General features: G+C 33.6%; 1 protein-coding gene across 5 annotated transcripts in view; it reads left to right on the forward strand.

Annotated features, from left to right (window-relative positions):
* LOC134540193 (TRPL translocation defect protein 14) overlaps positions 1-17,197 on the forward strand; it is a 66,601-nt gene that overhangs the window by 20,047 nt on the left and 29,357 nt on the right. For 3 of the 5 annotated variants that reach the window (XM_063382764.1, XM_063382767.1, XM_063382766.1), the window contains 2 exons: positions 3,261-3,298; positions 10,123-10,194. In XM_063382764.1, coding sequence (XP_063238834.1) covers positions 3,261-3,298; positions 10,123-10,194 — 110 coding nt within the window. The remainder of the gene's footprint in view (positions 1-3,260; positions 3,299-10,122; positions 10,195-17,197) is intronic. The other 2 variants (XM_063382765.1, XM_063382768.1) reach the window with 1 other exon arrangement.

Here is a 17,197-nt window from a genome sequence, read left to right on the forward strand (position 1 = left end):
AGAGCCTGCAATCTAATTGCGCAATCATTTATGTAAATGCTGTGTGGTAAGAGGTTTTTTAGGATCACACTAGTACTGTGCACAATTTAATTTAGATTGGATGTAGCATTAAGGCCTCTGACAGCAGCTGTTCATAAACAAAGCAGTCCACTTGCCTTGAGGAGGTAAAATCTTAAATTATTTTGATTAAAATATTTTGTGTTTTTGCACATGATTTAAAATAAATTTATATTATATAAAAGGCTTTTTCTACTAAAAAAGTCAGTTTGATGGTTTTTTCCTTAAACCCAAGGCATTTTTTATATTAATTCTAGAATGCACCGAAAGCATGAGATCATGTGGTATACAGTTTTTGATTAAGCTTTTGTTTGCAAGCTTCATCTTAAAAATATTAATTTCAGTGTATCATTCATTAAATCGATAAAAATTAAGATTTTGAAAAATCCTGAAAAATTCATGTTTCTATGCTTTTGAAAAGACCAATTTGTGTTAATTGTTGAATTATATACTTTAATAATAGTTTCAATACAAAGACTACAAACAAATGGTTAATCAAAATCAGTATATCACGTGATTTAATGCTTTCAGTATATGCTGGGACTGACAAAAAAATTTGCCTATAAGTTGATTAAAATCATTAAATTAAGACTTGTCTAGTAGAAAAAAAAACCTTTTATAAAGAAATATGGTTACATTTTGAACTAGTTTAAAATCATATGCAAACACACAAAATATTAGAATCAAAATAAATTAAGATACTAATAACTACTCTTTAAGGCTTAACTCCAATGTTTTTCTTTTTTTTTATTGTGGCATATTCTTGTTATAATTTTTGCTGTTGGGCAATTCCAAATGATGGTTTTTTTTGCAAGCTTTGCATGTTAAGTTTTATAGCAAATTTTTAGTCATCAAATAAAAGTTATACACTGTCTGCCATTTGCAAAGTCAGGCCAGTATTTGTGATCAACATATTTTGCTCGACTAATTGCATTATCACTCACTAGAAGATTATTAAATGTGTTTCCGCAGCTTGTGCAGTGCACACAGTTTAACTTTCGTAGCTGTGGTGAATACGGGACGGACTTCTGTGAGGGGCACCGGAAGTTTTAATACCCCATCCCCCAGTAAAATGGGGAGTTACGAGACATAATATACAGATACTAATAACTAGAGACTTGCAAAATTTCGCGAGTTCGATGACCTCCAGGATAGACTCTACTACACTCTACACACTCGGGCAAATGCCACCTGTCCATTGGCTGCTGACTCGTGAGTCGTCTCGACTGAGTGTCTGTGATTCGACACTTCTTTGAGCGAGGGTCTCTGATTGGCCCTCATTAATCCAGATTAACAGTGAACCAGTGGTAGAAGCAGCACTAAGGTATAATTATTTGAATTATAGCATATCACGAAATGAATCCGCGAATTTTGCAGGTCTCTACTAATAACTAAATCTATAGCACATCTCATCCTTAGATTGCAGTTTGCATTTAAATGGGCATTCACTCTCTCCTTCTAATGCACAATTTCTGCCGTATCTGATGATAATCATTTTCTAAGGAGTTATAATAGACAGACGCCATCTTGGTTTCAGTTGTATTTGTCAACACTTCATTTTATTACATTTAATATAAAAATATTTGCTCTTGTGAGCAATTCACACAAGTTTATGGAATGCCTTGTTATTACTTGTGACCAACTTCTACAAATAGTTTCTCCTGTTAAATGATAATTGGTGTTAAGCATTGAACTATTATTTTATTTGTCAGAATGACTACAACTTTAATAATACTGTCAATAGACACTAAGGAATGGCCTTAAAAAAATTCAACAAATGGTTAAATTAAGAAAATTTATATTAAAACTTATTACAATTAAAGATGGTATATAAAAAAAAGGTTTTTAATGTTAAGCTGGGTAATTGCAATCTGGCAACAGTGGTTGCCATTTACGCTGTCCTGCCATCCAAATATAAAACAGACCATATCATCGGCTTAGTGGAAAAAGTCAGTAAGTCCAATTTCTGGAAAAAGACTGTTAGTTCACTTACCAAGTTTTACTTGCCTAGAATAGCGTTATAATGGACTTGCCGAACTAAAGCTAGAAGAAAACGTCCACAATCATTCATTATTTGGACTTCCAAACGTTTTCTTGGCGAAGATATTGCCCTTGCAACTTCGTCCGTGAAGTTAACTCATTTTCACAAAAAAAAAATGGACTTACCAACTTTTTCCACTAAGCCCACGATTATATATTAGATCAAGACTAGGTTATTAATAGTAATATGTTGGTCTTAGATAATTAAACTCAAAATATACTTCAGAAATCTTTTCATTTATTGCATCATTTACCCTTCTGGAAAAGGAAGGGGGGTTGTGGTGGGGGTTGCACGTGTCCCTGTGCCCTGCCCCCTTGGGATCCAATTCAATTTATGGTTAAATTTAAAAAAAAATTCAGAATTTTGCAAAAAAAAAATATTTGTTAAAAAATGACAGCTGAACTGGAGCCGTAAGCACCAAGTTCAAATTTTGTGATTGTGTCTCGGGAAACATTACATCCCTAAGTGACGTTTGAGAAGTTGAAAAAAACTAAACTTAAAAATGGCTGTTATGACATTTAAATACATTTATATTTTAATCGGTAATTGTTCCTTATCACATATCTAAGTTTATCCCTTAACCTTGATGGCATGATCAGTTTATAATAATTCTGTGTTGCATGATGCTTGCAGTTTAAATTAATTACATGGGAAATTTCTGGCCAAACAAAAACTCTTATCACAATACAAACTATGTCAAGCCTGTGAAAATTTTTTCCTTCGTATTCAAAACTCATAATTCATTGTTACATCATAATTTTGTAATGTCTAGGATCTTTCCGTCTACTATATTAAAACAGCAAGCATCACGTACCACAGAATCGTGCCAATAGGATTAAGGGATAAACTTGGATGCGTGTAATGGGACTCTTACGATTTTTTAAATATATGTAGTTCTCTTTTCGAAATCTGTTACTAAACTTAAATGAGTTTAACTAATTCACAGCTTGATGTAAATGTATTTAATGGTAATTTTTTTTAAAAAATATTTGTTTGCCTTAAATGTACCAGTTTAAGTAGTGATGTGCCCATGTATAAATCAATTTGGCAGTTAGTTATAGGGAATTACACAGTAACTTATTGTTGGCATTGACTTGATGTATTTTGAAGCAGAAAACTAGTTATTGAATGTCTTAACAGTAAGTTGTGTTTCTTGTTTCAGTGGCGGCATAAAATTCTCAGACTTGTCTGCAGAAGAAGGTGAGTGTATAATTTTTCCTGGTTGGTTTGTAGCGGGTGTAAGGAAACTTGCACTTTTATGAATATACACAATTTTACATGTTGATGGTTATTCCTATGATAAAAAAATAGTTTGTAATTTAATTTTTAACATTTAATTTCTGTAGTTTCAAGGCTGTTCTGTTACGCCGTGCTAACTTCAAATTATAGCCATTTGGTTTTTAGTTATGATGTTGAAAATGTATGTTTTACTTATGACCTTTCTACGTGAACTTGATAGCATGTGCAGTTTGAACCACTGAAAAGTTGTCCGTCCGTTGCAATCTGCTCATGTATCATTCTTATAAATTGCTATCTCCTTGGATTGTAACCGTGCTGTTAAATCTGCTTTGCAGTTGCTGCTGTAGCTATAATAATCACTACTGTTGCGAAATTGTGAAAGTTGATGCTTTTGCTATAACAGTTGCTTGTGTTGTATTTTCAGCAGAGTCCACGAATGCTCTAAACTCCAATTTATTTATACATGCAGATTTATGGGTTCCAATTTCTCACACATTCTCTGTTTTTTTTATACCTATTTATTTCCTATAGCTCTGATTCCTATATTATTTATTACTGGTGCTTTTTGGAGCTACCTTTTTTTCAACAGAAATTTTTTGAGGTTGCTATAGAGTGCTAAAATAGTATTCTTTTCATTTTCAGTTCTTCCTTCCAAGCTTTTCATAGCTGTTTATTGCATAATATTTTATTTGAGAGGCTTAGTTTTTTTGGTGAAGGTATGGTGAACTGTTGCTTTTGCAAAGTAAAACATTGTTCGCTTGCCATTTATTAAAAAAAAAAAAATTGCTGTCTTATATAATTTAGGTATTACAAACTTACGTCTGTTTTTGTACACAGTCTTTCAAGAATAAAATATGACATTTCGAACAGTTGTTAGTTTTCTGCTTCTTGGATGATTGGAGTATTCATTTTACACACTTTAGGAGATCTTGAGCCAATGACAAACGTTGATGAACCGAGTGTGTTGGGATCCTTGAGGATAAGACATAGGCCCTACCCAGGAGATGGCTCGCAACACAAGCGGCAGCCAATGAACATACAGCCTGGCTCACAGATGCAACACGGAAAAATAGTGTCTTTGCCTTTGATCTCTGATCATGCGCATGCACGCATGTACATTTTATTTTGCCAGAACCTACAGAAAAGCCCCTCATCTCAAATCTTGTGAGAGTACAAATTTGTATTGCTGATGATAGTTGTTTTAGAAATGACAAATTTATGTATTTATAATTTTGTGCCTGCTAAATCAACAAAAAAAAATTTGGATTCAGTTATGCATGTACTGTACAGTATGCAATAACCAATTAAGTCATGCCAGATGTTATAAAATAGCAGAATTTGACAAATAGAGATATTGTAACACATTATGCGTGGAGGTTTTATTTTAACATCTTCATTTCACCCTACAAAATTTCTTTCTATTATTAAACAGATCTAGAAAACACATTTTCACTCTTTGTATCATCACTGTTGAACGAAAATAATGGTAAGACTTGACAAAATACTTGATACTTGGCACAAATGGTAAGCTATATGTGTAGATTAATATCTACTTTGTGGAGCAATAGCCACCTTTTTCATGTTAAATAATAGCAAAATAAAAATATGGTGCAAAGTTACACCACTGACTTGGTTAACTTTGCTCCACCAGAAAAATCAACATTTTAAGTATTTATATTCATCTAACACAGGATACGTATCCAAAAATTGGTTACTTTCCAATATATGGACAAAATGATTACACAGATTTAGCCCACTTTTTTATTTCACAATCTTGGGACAGTCAAAATCCTGTTAAGTGGACCAAAGTTAGGCCACTTGACTGTAGAGAAAACAGAAAATCACGAACAGATTCGCAAGATGGATGGACGGAAATAGATAGGATGCCTTCCATAAATGTGTATTCAGGGGAAACTGGAGTTGTGCCAGAAACAGATTTGGATGAACACAGTGCACCACTAGATTTTTTTCTCATTTTATAAATACAGATATTATCAAGCATATGAAAGAACAAACAAATTGGTATGCTCGCCAAAAAATAAACAAGAAAAAACGTCTCAACCGAATCTCACCCAAAAGTAGATTAGCGAGTTGGAAGCCTGTATCTCTAGGAGAAGAAAAGAAGTTTCTTGCCATAATCATTCGCATGAGCATTTCTGAACGCCTTGATATGAAAGACCACTTGAGCACTACACCAGTGGTTTCCTGCAACTTTTGCCCTAATTTGATGTCAAGGGATAGATTTTTATCACTGTTAGCAAATTTTCATTTGAATGACAATGAGCACATGCAACAGAAAGGCGAACCTGAGTTTGATCCTTTGCACAAAGTGCACCCACACCTTGAACTATTGCGTCAGAAATGTAGAACATCATTTCAAGTTGCAGAAGACATTACAATAGATGAAGGAATGTGTGCCTGCAGAGGCAGTCTATACTTCAAACAATACATGCCACAAAAACCCAGTCGTTATGGGATAAAGGTGTACATGCTATCCGACTCAAAGACAGGGTATGTTTGGAACTACAATGTGTTTTGTGGCAAAGACAATGTAGTTACCGATGTTGTCATGCGACTACTGGATGACTTGGCAGGAAAAGGTCACACACTATTTACTGACCGGTATTACACAAGCCCTTCGCTAGCTGTGCAGCTAGAAAAAGTGCAGACAGGACTGGTTGGAACTGTTCAAAAAAACCGGCTTGGTATGCCTCGTGCACTTCGTACTCCAACTTTACAAAGAGGGGAGCAAATTCTTCGTAAGAAAGGAAACTTGATGGTGCTTTGTTGGAAGGATAAAAGGGATGTGTACATGCTCACCACACGACATGAGGCTAAGATGATAACATATAATGACAGGAGGGGAAATGAGAAAATAAAACCTGCTGCTGTTTTCGGTTACAATGCTAAGAAGTTTGGTGTTGACCTTTCAGATCAGCGCATGTCATATGGAGCTTTCAACCACAGATCTGTGAAATGGTGGAGGAAGTTGGCATTTCACATGATCCTTATTGGGGTATCTAATGCGTGTATTATGTACAACCAGGTAAAACCAAGAAAATTATCAATTACATGAAGCAGATTGCCAGTGACTTGGCTGTGTTCGAAGAGGACCCACAAGATGAGCCAAGTCGTTTTGGAGCTAGTTAGGCTAGACTCACGGGGAAACATTTTCTGGAGAAAATTCCAGTTCAAGAAGGACAGAAAACGATGTTTTTCTCTGTACCATTCAAGAAAAAAACTATACATCATAATGTACTAATATAATACAATTCTGTAGGTGACTAAAGAAATAGTTTGAAGTGAATAACAGTGAAATTCAATAGACACATTGTGAATACAGTGAAAATTATTACTGTAATTTATTTGTTATATTTTTTTTTGAAAAAAGGTTTTATTCAGACATGTCTCTAAAAAGAAAACATTCAATATGTGTACCCATATATGTATGTATGTATGTATGTATATATATATATATATTATATATATTATATAATATATATATATATATAATATATATTATATTATATATATATATATATATATATATATATATATATATATATCAGGGTGTCTACTGACCCTGGAAAACCTGGAAAAATCAGGGAATATTGTAATCAGGGAAAAATCAGGGAATTTTTTCAAAAATCAGGGAATTTTTGTTTGGTAGGTTGTAGTTGGCAATTTTTTTTTGTTTATTGATCAGATTGCATTAATGTAGCATCAAGTGTATCCCCTCCCATTTTTTTTTATTTTTGAATGGCAAATAATGAACAGTTCCCACGTCCATTTTCGAAATTGGAAGTGGCATCAAATCATGTGATACAAACTGGTTCAAGCTGGTCTGTTATCCTGCTGACGTACATGCTGTGGCATATGCTTCCCACGTTCGGATTATACGGACAGGTGCATTTAATTTTAAGTATCTATGGATGCTCCCATCGTAAACTGGGCATTTTTGTTAGCTTTGAAAATATGTATCACAGACACGTTTGGTGAAGATTCGCCATAATTGCTAGAAATTGGTAGCTGTGGGCTTCATACGGTCCATGGTGCTTTCAAAACTGGAATTTCTGCTACACAATGGGATGATGTTAGTTTTTTGAGGCACAGTTACTTTTTGTTTAAGCATGTACCTGCATGAAGGGCAGATTACATTAGAATAACTGGATCAGAGCTTTTTCCCAAGAAATTTTGTGCAATCAGATGGTTAGAAAATACTGCAGTTTCTGAGCGTGCCATGAAAACGTTACCCCACCCAAAGAAATTTGTTAGTGAAGTTTCTATTTCATCTGTCTCTTTCAATGTAGTGAAAAGTGCTCTAGAAGATAGTCTTCTAGAAGTAAAATTGACATTCTTCCACTCTTTAGCATCAGAGCTGGAATTGTTTCTTACAATGTTCCAAAGTGAAGCACCCATGGCACTTTTTCTCTATGATTCACTGGTAGACATTTTATTAACTTTGGCAGGAAAGTTTGTGAAACCAGAGGTACTGAAGAGCTTTAGGGACAAACGCAATGTATCTCGATTGGATGTAGATAACCAGGAAAATCTATTGACTGCTAACAATATCAAGTTTGGGTTATGCAGTACGCCATGCCATCAAGAAAGAGAAAGTACCAGAAAAGTCTGTCCTGTTACTGAAAAAAGATGTTAGGACTTGTCCAAAGGTTATGGTAAAAAAACTTCAAGACAAAATTCCCCTGAAGTACAAACATACCAAGGGAATTTCCTGCTTATGTCCGTCTGTGGCTTTAAATTCGGGTGTGAGGAAACAGCGTGTGAAGTACAGTTTATAATGTCATCTTCGAAACAGGTGGCTATCAGGACAAAAAGCTGATAACATTGAGTGATCATATCTGTTGGTATGTTCCTCGCAAGATTCTGAAGCACTGTGGATGCTCATTCTTAAGGCACATACAGTAGCTGCTAAAACAGGCCTTCTAAAGTTTGTGAGGATGATGTTGGTACTTTCAATGGAAATGCATCATTGGAAAGAGGATTTTCAGTGAATTCTAATCTGCTGACTGAAAACTTGCAGAAAGAAACACTGATTGCACAAAGACAAGTGTACGACTTTGTTCAACGTTCTGGAGGTGTAGAGCATGTTGATATCAACAAGTCCATGTTACAGTATGTAAGAAATGCTAGTTGTAGGCGTAAGGAAGCCCTGCAAACAAAACAAAAAGAAAAGGAAGCTGCAGACAAGAAGGCAGAAAAAAGAGTTGAAGAGGAGATCAAGGCATTGCAGTTTAAGAAGGCTCGAGTGTTGGATTTGGCTCGTTTTGAAGCAAGTGCAATAGATGCAAAAGTTCAGTCACTGCAAAATTGACGGGAACTTCCTTTTACTAATGTTTTTTGCAAAAGTAGTTGTGTGAAATATTTGTAGCAGCATGTTTTATTTGCCATCAATTGAGTCACTTTGGCCACGTCTGGAAGAGGGTAATTGTTTTACTAATTTAAGTAAGTTGAAATACTTTGAAACACGTAATGTATTTTTATGCAGTTTTTTCAGTTTCGTGGAATGTCGTAATTGTGTTAAAGAAAACCTGGAAAAATTCAGTTTTAGACCTGGAAAACCTGGAAAAATCAGGGAATTTCATTTATTAGATTTGGTAGACACCCTGATATTGATATATATATATATATATATATATTGTTTTGTAGAAGAAGTTACAAACTTTCAAAAAATGTTTAGTGCCCAATTATTATTAAAATAATTTTTCATTAAAAAATTATAAATATAGTTAATTCATCAATCTAAATAAAACTTTAGACATATAGGTTTGTGTCCATTGTTGTAACGGTAATGTTAGGTCTGACTGTAATGAGTGTGTGTCTGGGATCTTTGGTTCTGAATTTCTTGAGCGAATGAGGTTAATGTCGGATTCACAACAGCAGTACAGGCATAACACATTTAACTTACCAGCCAACATCATTTGAAACTTCTGTGTTGTCGGTGCGACAAAATTTGTGGGTATTACAGAGTCTCCGTTATGTCGCGTACATGTTTTTACTGATAATGTGTGCCAGAATTTTATTTTCAAATGATGGTTATGATGTCGCTGGGGGTTGTCGGGGTGTTAGAGAGATGTTCATGAACCGTAACCACATAATAATTGAATTAAACACGAAATAATTAAATAAAGTTACAGTTACAGGATGACCTTCGGCAAGTCTTGATTCTGTAGCGGCCCTTTCTGCCGAAAGGAAAACAAATGAAATAAAGAATTATGCCCTGAAACTTACATACACAACACTAGGGATAATTAAAAAAATACAATAATAATAATTAAATATAAATTAGGAGGGAACGAGGCACTGGCTCGACTCTGCCTCTTGCCGGGCGCTCACACACGCACACACACATATGTTCGAATGGACGGGACAGAAGAGAGAGGGGTAGGAGGGTGGTAGCATATCGGGCTCTAGGAGGCGTAGACCCGGTCGACGTCAGTCAGACTGGTGCATTGGGAATGTTTTGCACTTTGATATTTAAAAACATGTTAAATTGAAACATTCTACAGGACAAACATACATTAGAATATACAAATAGATCGTGCATTTTCTGCACCGAATAGTCCCTTGACCCAGCCCTGCTAGTAGTAGATTAGTATTTTTTAGCATTGTTTTATTATTGCATTTGGAACGATGGATGTAGTTAGTTTGTTAGCACATTGTCAAACACCCTGAACAGAGGCAGTGACGGAGGGAAAGGACAGTTCGTGCTGGGCGGCCCAGAGGGCGTGGTAGCGGGCCTTGCATGTTTCTGCACTGTGTTCTAGAGATGCGTTATGGCTTACAGTCGTGCGTAGTGTGCGCGGCCAAGTGCACGGGACACGGAGATAGTAGCGAGGGTGAGTCTGTGGAACCCTCGCTCTACGAGCTCCCTGATCCGCCCGTCAGCAACCTTAACAAGACTCCTCTAAAACATGTAGCAGTTTGTCTCCTTTAACTCATTAACAAACTCCCTTTCTTTGGTACGAGTATGCAAGAATAACATTTTTACACAGTCTTTAAAGCAAATGCTTAGTGCCTTCTTCAACATGAAAAATCAACAAAAACTACCACAATAAAAAAATAATACAGAGCCCACGTTATATTGACACTATAATTATATTTGTATGTTAATTATTTGAAAACAGTTTCGTGCAACTATTTCGTGTTTTAGAATTATAAAAACATGTCATCTTTTCACAATCTATTGATGTGTCAATATTTTTGATGCTCTATAATTGTGGTTTATGAAAATATTCAAGAGGAATTTGAGCAAAGATATAGCGTTTTCGGTGTTTCCAAAATAGCTATGTTTTAGTTAGCACAAACTTTTATGAACTGGTTAGATGTTTCAGAGCATGTAGCATGGTCTAATGATACTTGCATGCCTGTATGTTGTGAATTTACAAGTTGGTTTTTTGTTTAATGTACTCTTCCTGTTTTGTGCCTTTCCTATTCTGGATGTTTGTTACATCAGTAGTTTTTATTTTTTTAACGAGTAATTATTTTTACTGTCATTAGAAAGTAATGTACCCTGTAACAAACCTATCTAACCATTGTTCTATTTTTTTGGCATGTATTTGTTTATAAATCTTTCTCATTCAGTTTACTTGTCTTTCTATCTTTGTAATTAATTATTTCACCTTTTAACTTATTTGTAGGCATTATAATTAAGTGCAGTTTTAGCATGATGTGAAATTTTGAAAAATATTAAATGATCATGTTATTTAATGATCCTATATCAAAAGTTATTTAAATTAAGTTGTTAGCTAGTGTGTTTCCTCTAAGATTGTGTGTAGGTTTTAATTAAAAAAAAAACCTTTTGGTGGTATTCACACATTACATATTTAAGCACTGCCAAGCATGACAGATTTTCTGTAATTATTACTGATTTAGACGTACAGTTACATTATTAAACAGTTTTAATTACTTTATTAGAGAAACAGTGAACTTAATAATATGTGTGAAATATTGTGTCTGTCAGCATAGCAGTTTTATCAGAGTTCTCTTTCGTTTTCCCCTTACTTTCATTTTGTCAATGTTCCATTAACATATGACCCCTAATTGTTACATGTGACCTAGATGATGTCAAGTCAAGCTCAAACATTTTCATTTATCACGTGCAGTATTTTTATTGCCGCAATCCTGCTATATTTACAATAAATAAGAGCGGACAGTTAGTTCATTTTATTTCAGAAACTATTGAGTTTCCTTTTTTTTTAAACATTCGTACATGAAAAAAAATTATAAAAAAGAGGAATGATTTTAAATTGGTCACATACTTTAGCTATATTTTGATTGGATACTCCAATAAAATTAAGCTCGCCTCAAATATTTTAGTAGAACAATATAGGATACTTATGCCTTTAACATAGCGAATGCTTGCAACACCTGACTGCAGTAATCCTAGTGGCTTGGTCTGAAGACCGCCAACGAAATTAAAATTCCCTTGTATTAAAATGGGCAATTTTGGCACAGATTTTCTCTTGTCGTTTGAAATATAACTAATAATATAGCTAATTTGAAATATTGTTGTCTTAGAGTAATTAATTCATACTCCATACATTTGTACAAAAAACAGTGTATTCATAATCAAAACAAGGTTTTTGCAATCAAAAAAAAATATGGGCTTAAAGATTATGAAAAATGACATAACTTTAAATATGAAAAAATGGCAATCCATGATCATACAACTTTTAACAATGAAAAATACTTAACTTTAAAACTGATTTTGTAAATTGTTTATTTCGTGAATAACTCCGTGAAACGTGATAAAACAGTTTATCTCCTAGAATACCTTGGTGCTCATCGGAAAAAAATAAAACTCTGAAAAATTGTAGTTTTGACTACAACTGTCCTGAGAAATACCGTTAAGTGTTTATAATGTTGCTAACTTAAACTAATCTACCATTTACAAACATGTGCAGTATTTTAAATGTAGCTAGCATAACTTTATCAACTGTTCAAAACAGTGTACTATTGGTAAACTACTTGAAATATCACAATGCTGTTTATCAGTCATTAAATAGAATGAGAGGAACTCAAAAATTCAACTTTCAGAATTTTATATCATATATCTAGAAAATTACAATTTAAATATTTACAAAAATGCTTTTAAAATCATTAATATATATAACAGGAAAAAAATATTTAAAAGCATTAAATATTGTAGCTATGTAACTTCTTTATTTTATGCGCATTGAGATTTGTTTCCATAAATGTTGTAGACACACTTTTTTCACAATTAGATGACAGGAATATTATTCTTATTTTAAATGACAGTTGTTCAAATTTTCACCCGAAAGTACCTAAATTATGCTTTAAAAGGTGGGAAAGGAAAATGGGGATTTTTTTTAGGATTATTAATATTATTATGTAGACAGTGACATTTTACTTATTTTGAAAGATAAGTTAACTTTTGTGTAAAGAAAACATGCAAACAGACATGAACTCTTTTTATATTTATGTATATACACATATTGTGTATACACTATCAAATCAATTATGTTAAGATTTAATTTCATTGTAAGTAAAAAAATTAATGTTTTATGTGTACCTAGTGTAAAATAACCAAACCAATGGACTGGGTTGTGCATTAAAAGTTATATTATAATAACTCTTACTTAAACAATAAGAAGTAATTTTTCTTAACTATTGTGTTAAAAAGTAATAATGAGTCATATAAGGTACATATTGTAAAAACATAAGTTGAAACACCAGATTTAACCCCAAGTACTTTTGTACATCAGTCACGTATAATACCAAAGTGCTAAATACATCTATTGTGAATTAGGAAATGTTTTGTGTAACCAATGTATGGTCCTAAAATTGTAACATATTTTTAAAGTCGCGACTGTTTCTTTGTGTGACTCTTATTAAAGTTTTTGCCATCACTGACATTGTTTTGGCGTACCTATAAGCTTAATATGTTCCCCAGGGTTCATATAAGCAACTGATTATATAGGTTAATGCTGAAACATGCAGACGACTTCGGCACCAACTTGCCTAAGGACTTTTTAATTTCAAAAATTACTTTGAGCAGTTGGCAACATCGTAATTATTGCAACTAAACATTGCAGGATCTTTTCCAACCATTGTAAATAACAACTACTGCAGAAAACTTGGAAAAAATGTACATTCTAAATGGCCAAATACCCTTATGCGTAAGATCGGGCCCTGCCGCTAGAATGCGCTGCATAATGTGTCTGCTGTTTTTTTGACGACTTTCTTATATTGTTCTACTACAATATTTGCTTGCCTGTTATAAAGCATCTCTTCTGCTTGAGCAAAGGTAAATTGTTCAAAGAATAGTTCTAGTTCAGGGAGGGGGGGGGGGGGGAATCTACGTTTACTCAACTACAAATCCGAAATTTTAATTTTAAGAAGTGTCTCAAATCCGAACTAGATCTCAAAAGACAAGAACAAAATAGTTTATGATCAAGAACACAGACTTTTGAAGTTTGAAGAAACATTCCACCCATTCAATTTTTATTTTTAAAATAAAAATAATTGCATGTTTAGGTTATAAAGAATTTCTTTTTGTGTCAAAAATGTTCCCCTGCTGTGCTAAACGAACATTCCCAGAGAATTTTAGCTGGTGTCAATTGCAAACATTTCTTTATTAGCTTCTCTAGGGATAAATAATGTTGTCCATGTCAACTACACAGTGCTAGTATTAGAATTTCTGAATTTCTCATAAAATCTTTGACCATGAATGAATATGGAATCTTACAGATACTAAAGATTTGATATTATCTGAGGGTTTGACTGGCTCAGCTCTAAATAGTACTTTGCTGTTGGTTTTCTTGTCTTTTATTTATGTTAAACCATTATGAGTGATATGCTAACTTTAGTTATGTGTACTATCTATATTTGCAATAGTGTTTGTGCCAACATTGTTATGAGCATGCCTCTTGCTATATCTTTTGGCTTTGGCATGGGTAAGTTAGTGCTTTTCTATGTGCTTTTCCAGTGCTGCTGGAGAATGATTAAATATTTTACAGAATTTTTCTGTCTGCGAACTGGAGATATTACAGACGGTGGTTTCTTTCTACTTTTTTTTTTTAAACACACATTGCCTCTTTCTCGACTTTGTCATTCTTTCCAGAATGTGCTGAAATTCCAATGTTTTTATCAGTTTTGTACTGCCAGTTCTAAGCAAATGGCAATTTTGCTTAGCTGAAAATTGGAAACGAAGGTATATTGTGTGACTTGCCTTGTAGATGTTAAACATTACAATGGAGGATCACAGAGTGAATTTTGAACATTTATAAACAGGGTGACCAGCTTTAGGGAAAACTGTTAAAATGTGGAATAGTAAAGAAATTTGGAATTTCTAGAAAAATCATGGAAATATATGTTAGGTTAGGGAATTTAAATGAACTAGATTTTCAAAGGCTTAGCCTGTATTGCTAACCCAGTTACTGTACAATGCATATTGCATTTGGGTTCAGTCTTCATTTGTAGTAGTGGTTTTCCAACTTTTGGAAATCGGGGCTCAGTTAAAATTCCACTAATAATTGTCGACACGCGATATACAGATACTGAGAAATATGTTGGTTATGTATTGAGACTGTTCTTTAAGTTGGGTATTTATGTATTCATAAGTTGGTAGCTAGGGAAACTTTAAGGCAATGTGCATATGTGGCAACATGGCAAACAACCTTTGTGTACGTTCATGCAGGATCGGACAATGATTGTGTAACGATGGTTACCACGATAAATAGTTGTTGGAATAGTCATGAGCATGAATAGGGGCAGCATACAACTGTGTTATATTAATTAAAACACTGTTAGCTAAACCTGTAGAGTCGTTCAGATGATGCGTACTGATGATGTGTTGTCAAAACGATCAGTATATTTATAGTGAAGTGGTTTAATATAGTAACTATATTTACCTGAACCTTCATTTTCTGGAATTCAGAGGGCACACCCGGAAACATGGGAAGCACCAGTGTGACCTGGCCCACACTTCAGAACCACTGGTTTATGACAGTGCTGGTTTTTCGAGTATTTTTTGGCATAATTTCATCTGTGGTAGTACTTACCTCAAAGTATGATGTAAGAAGTAAGAAACATTATGGTGTGCATATTTTCCTTGTTTTTGGTTGCTACATAAACAGTTTTGTCACAAAATTGAAAAATTAGTGTCTATGGCAATGGAAGGATTTAATACAAAAATTTATAATGGTGGTTTTCTACATGAATATTTCATGTTTTGGACGGGAAAAAATTTTTTTTGTAAAAGATTTGGCAAAGTAAGGTAAAGACAGGGAAAATTCAGGGAGTTCTGTATGTGGGGTTTTGTTGAACAGCTTGATAAACCAGGTTATACAACACTTACCACCATGTTGGGTTTCACTGACGAAGAAAGTTCTTGAATTAAATATGGCTTGTCACTTTTTCACATGAAGTAGTTCTGACCAGTGGATATGTAGCAGTCAGCTGCCTAGCCAATAATTCATTTTGGGAGGAACTTGTTGCAAAGCATCAAAAAACAAAAAAAAGGTCTTTACTGAAACATACTCAAATTGGAAATAAAACAATCATTGCATTGATATTTAACCCCAGTATGTTTTAGTGAGGAGTTCGAAAGAAAAAAAAACACGTTTTTATGGACCTTGAATAATGTTAAAAGAACATTTTTAACTTTTAAGTCTCTCTTTTTTCAACTAAACAAAATCTTTAATGTGTACAAAATTAATAACTTAGCTTCACATCCTTTATCTGCTATAAGATTTTTTAATGTGTTACATACACAATTGTGACACCTTTGGTGCTGCTTAGTAGAAATGTTAGTTTTCTAAAAAAGTATTTTTATAAATATTTTCTGGTAATTTGCAGAAAATTATATTGTGCAAAATTGTAAAATTTTCTATTGATTTATACTTTCACAGAAGCACACAAATTTATCAACTTTTTGTTCAAACAGTACCAAATAATACATACATTTGGTTTTCCTTTACCACTTAATGGCTTACTTAACATATTTGAGAACAACTGATAGGAACAACAAATTGTTGTTTAATCAGTACTTGCCAATCTGCAGAAAATAAATTATTGTGTAACGAACATCAACCTATCCTAAATTATGTAAATCTATTTAATGGGAAAATGGAAAATAATCCAGAAAAATGTGTGGTTATATTTTGCTAGAAAATTTTCCCACTCATATCTCTAATAGGTAGTATCTCAGTTCCCAATTTTATTTATTTTTATCTAAGGGAGTGGGGTTTTGTACCCCTCAGCCACCCCCGTTTGCTATACCACTTTTAACAGTTATAAAATTCTGAAGTTGGAGCAAGTGCATAGTTTGTTATGTAGGTTAATCCAGAAGTGGCCCAATTTTCTCATCACAGTTGATATTTTATGCTGATTTTAGTTCCACAGTACTACATAATGTCTTACTGGGAGAATTTTTTAAATGTTTATAACACTGCACACATTTATTGTAAATGTTGGTAGACCCCATTCGATATTGCACCCTACTTGAGAAACTGTATTTACAAGTTATGTTAGAATTAGTTGGTCTACATAGTTTAGAGAAATTACTAACTTAAATACAGTATTTCTTTACTTCTCAAACATATTTCTCAATAGGTTGTTTGTTACCTTCGAAGTAAGATAGATTTCAAAATAAATAGTTTCTTAGTTTGCCACATTGTTTAAAATTTTAGTGTGTGGGTTAATTTTATGGTGGTAGTGGTTTTTTTTAGTGTGCTATCTATGTCTTAATTCATGTAATGTATCTGATAATTTTTTAGTGATGAAGTTAGTTAATTTGTTATAATTTTTAACGACACTAAGGAAGTTTTCATTTTAGGAATACGTATTACTAACAAAAACATTGAAGAGGCATGAGGT

This window comes from Bacillus rossius, chromosome 16 (genome assembly GCF_032445375.1).
Source record: "Bacillus rossius redtenbacheri isolate Brsri chromosome 16, Brsri_v3, whole genome shotgun sequence".
NCBI lineage: Eukaryota > Metazoa > Arthropoda > Insecta > Phasmatodea > Bacillidae > Bacillus > Bacillus rossius.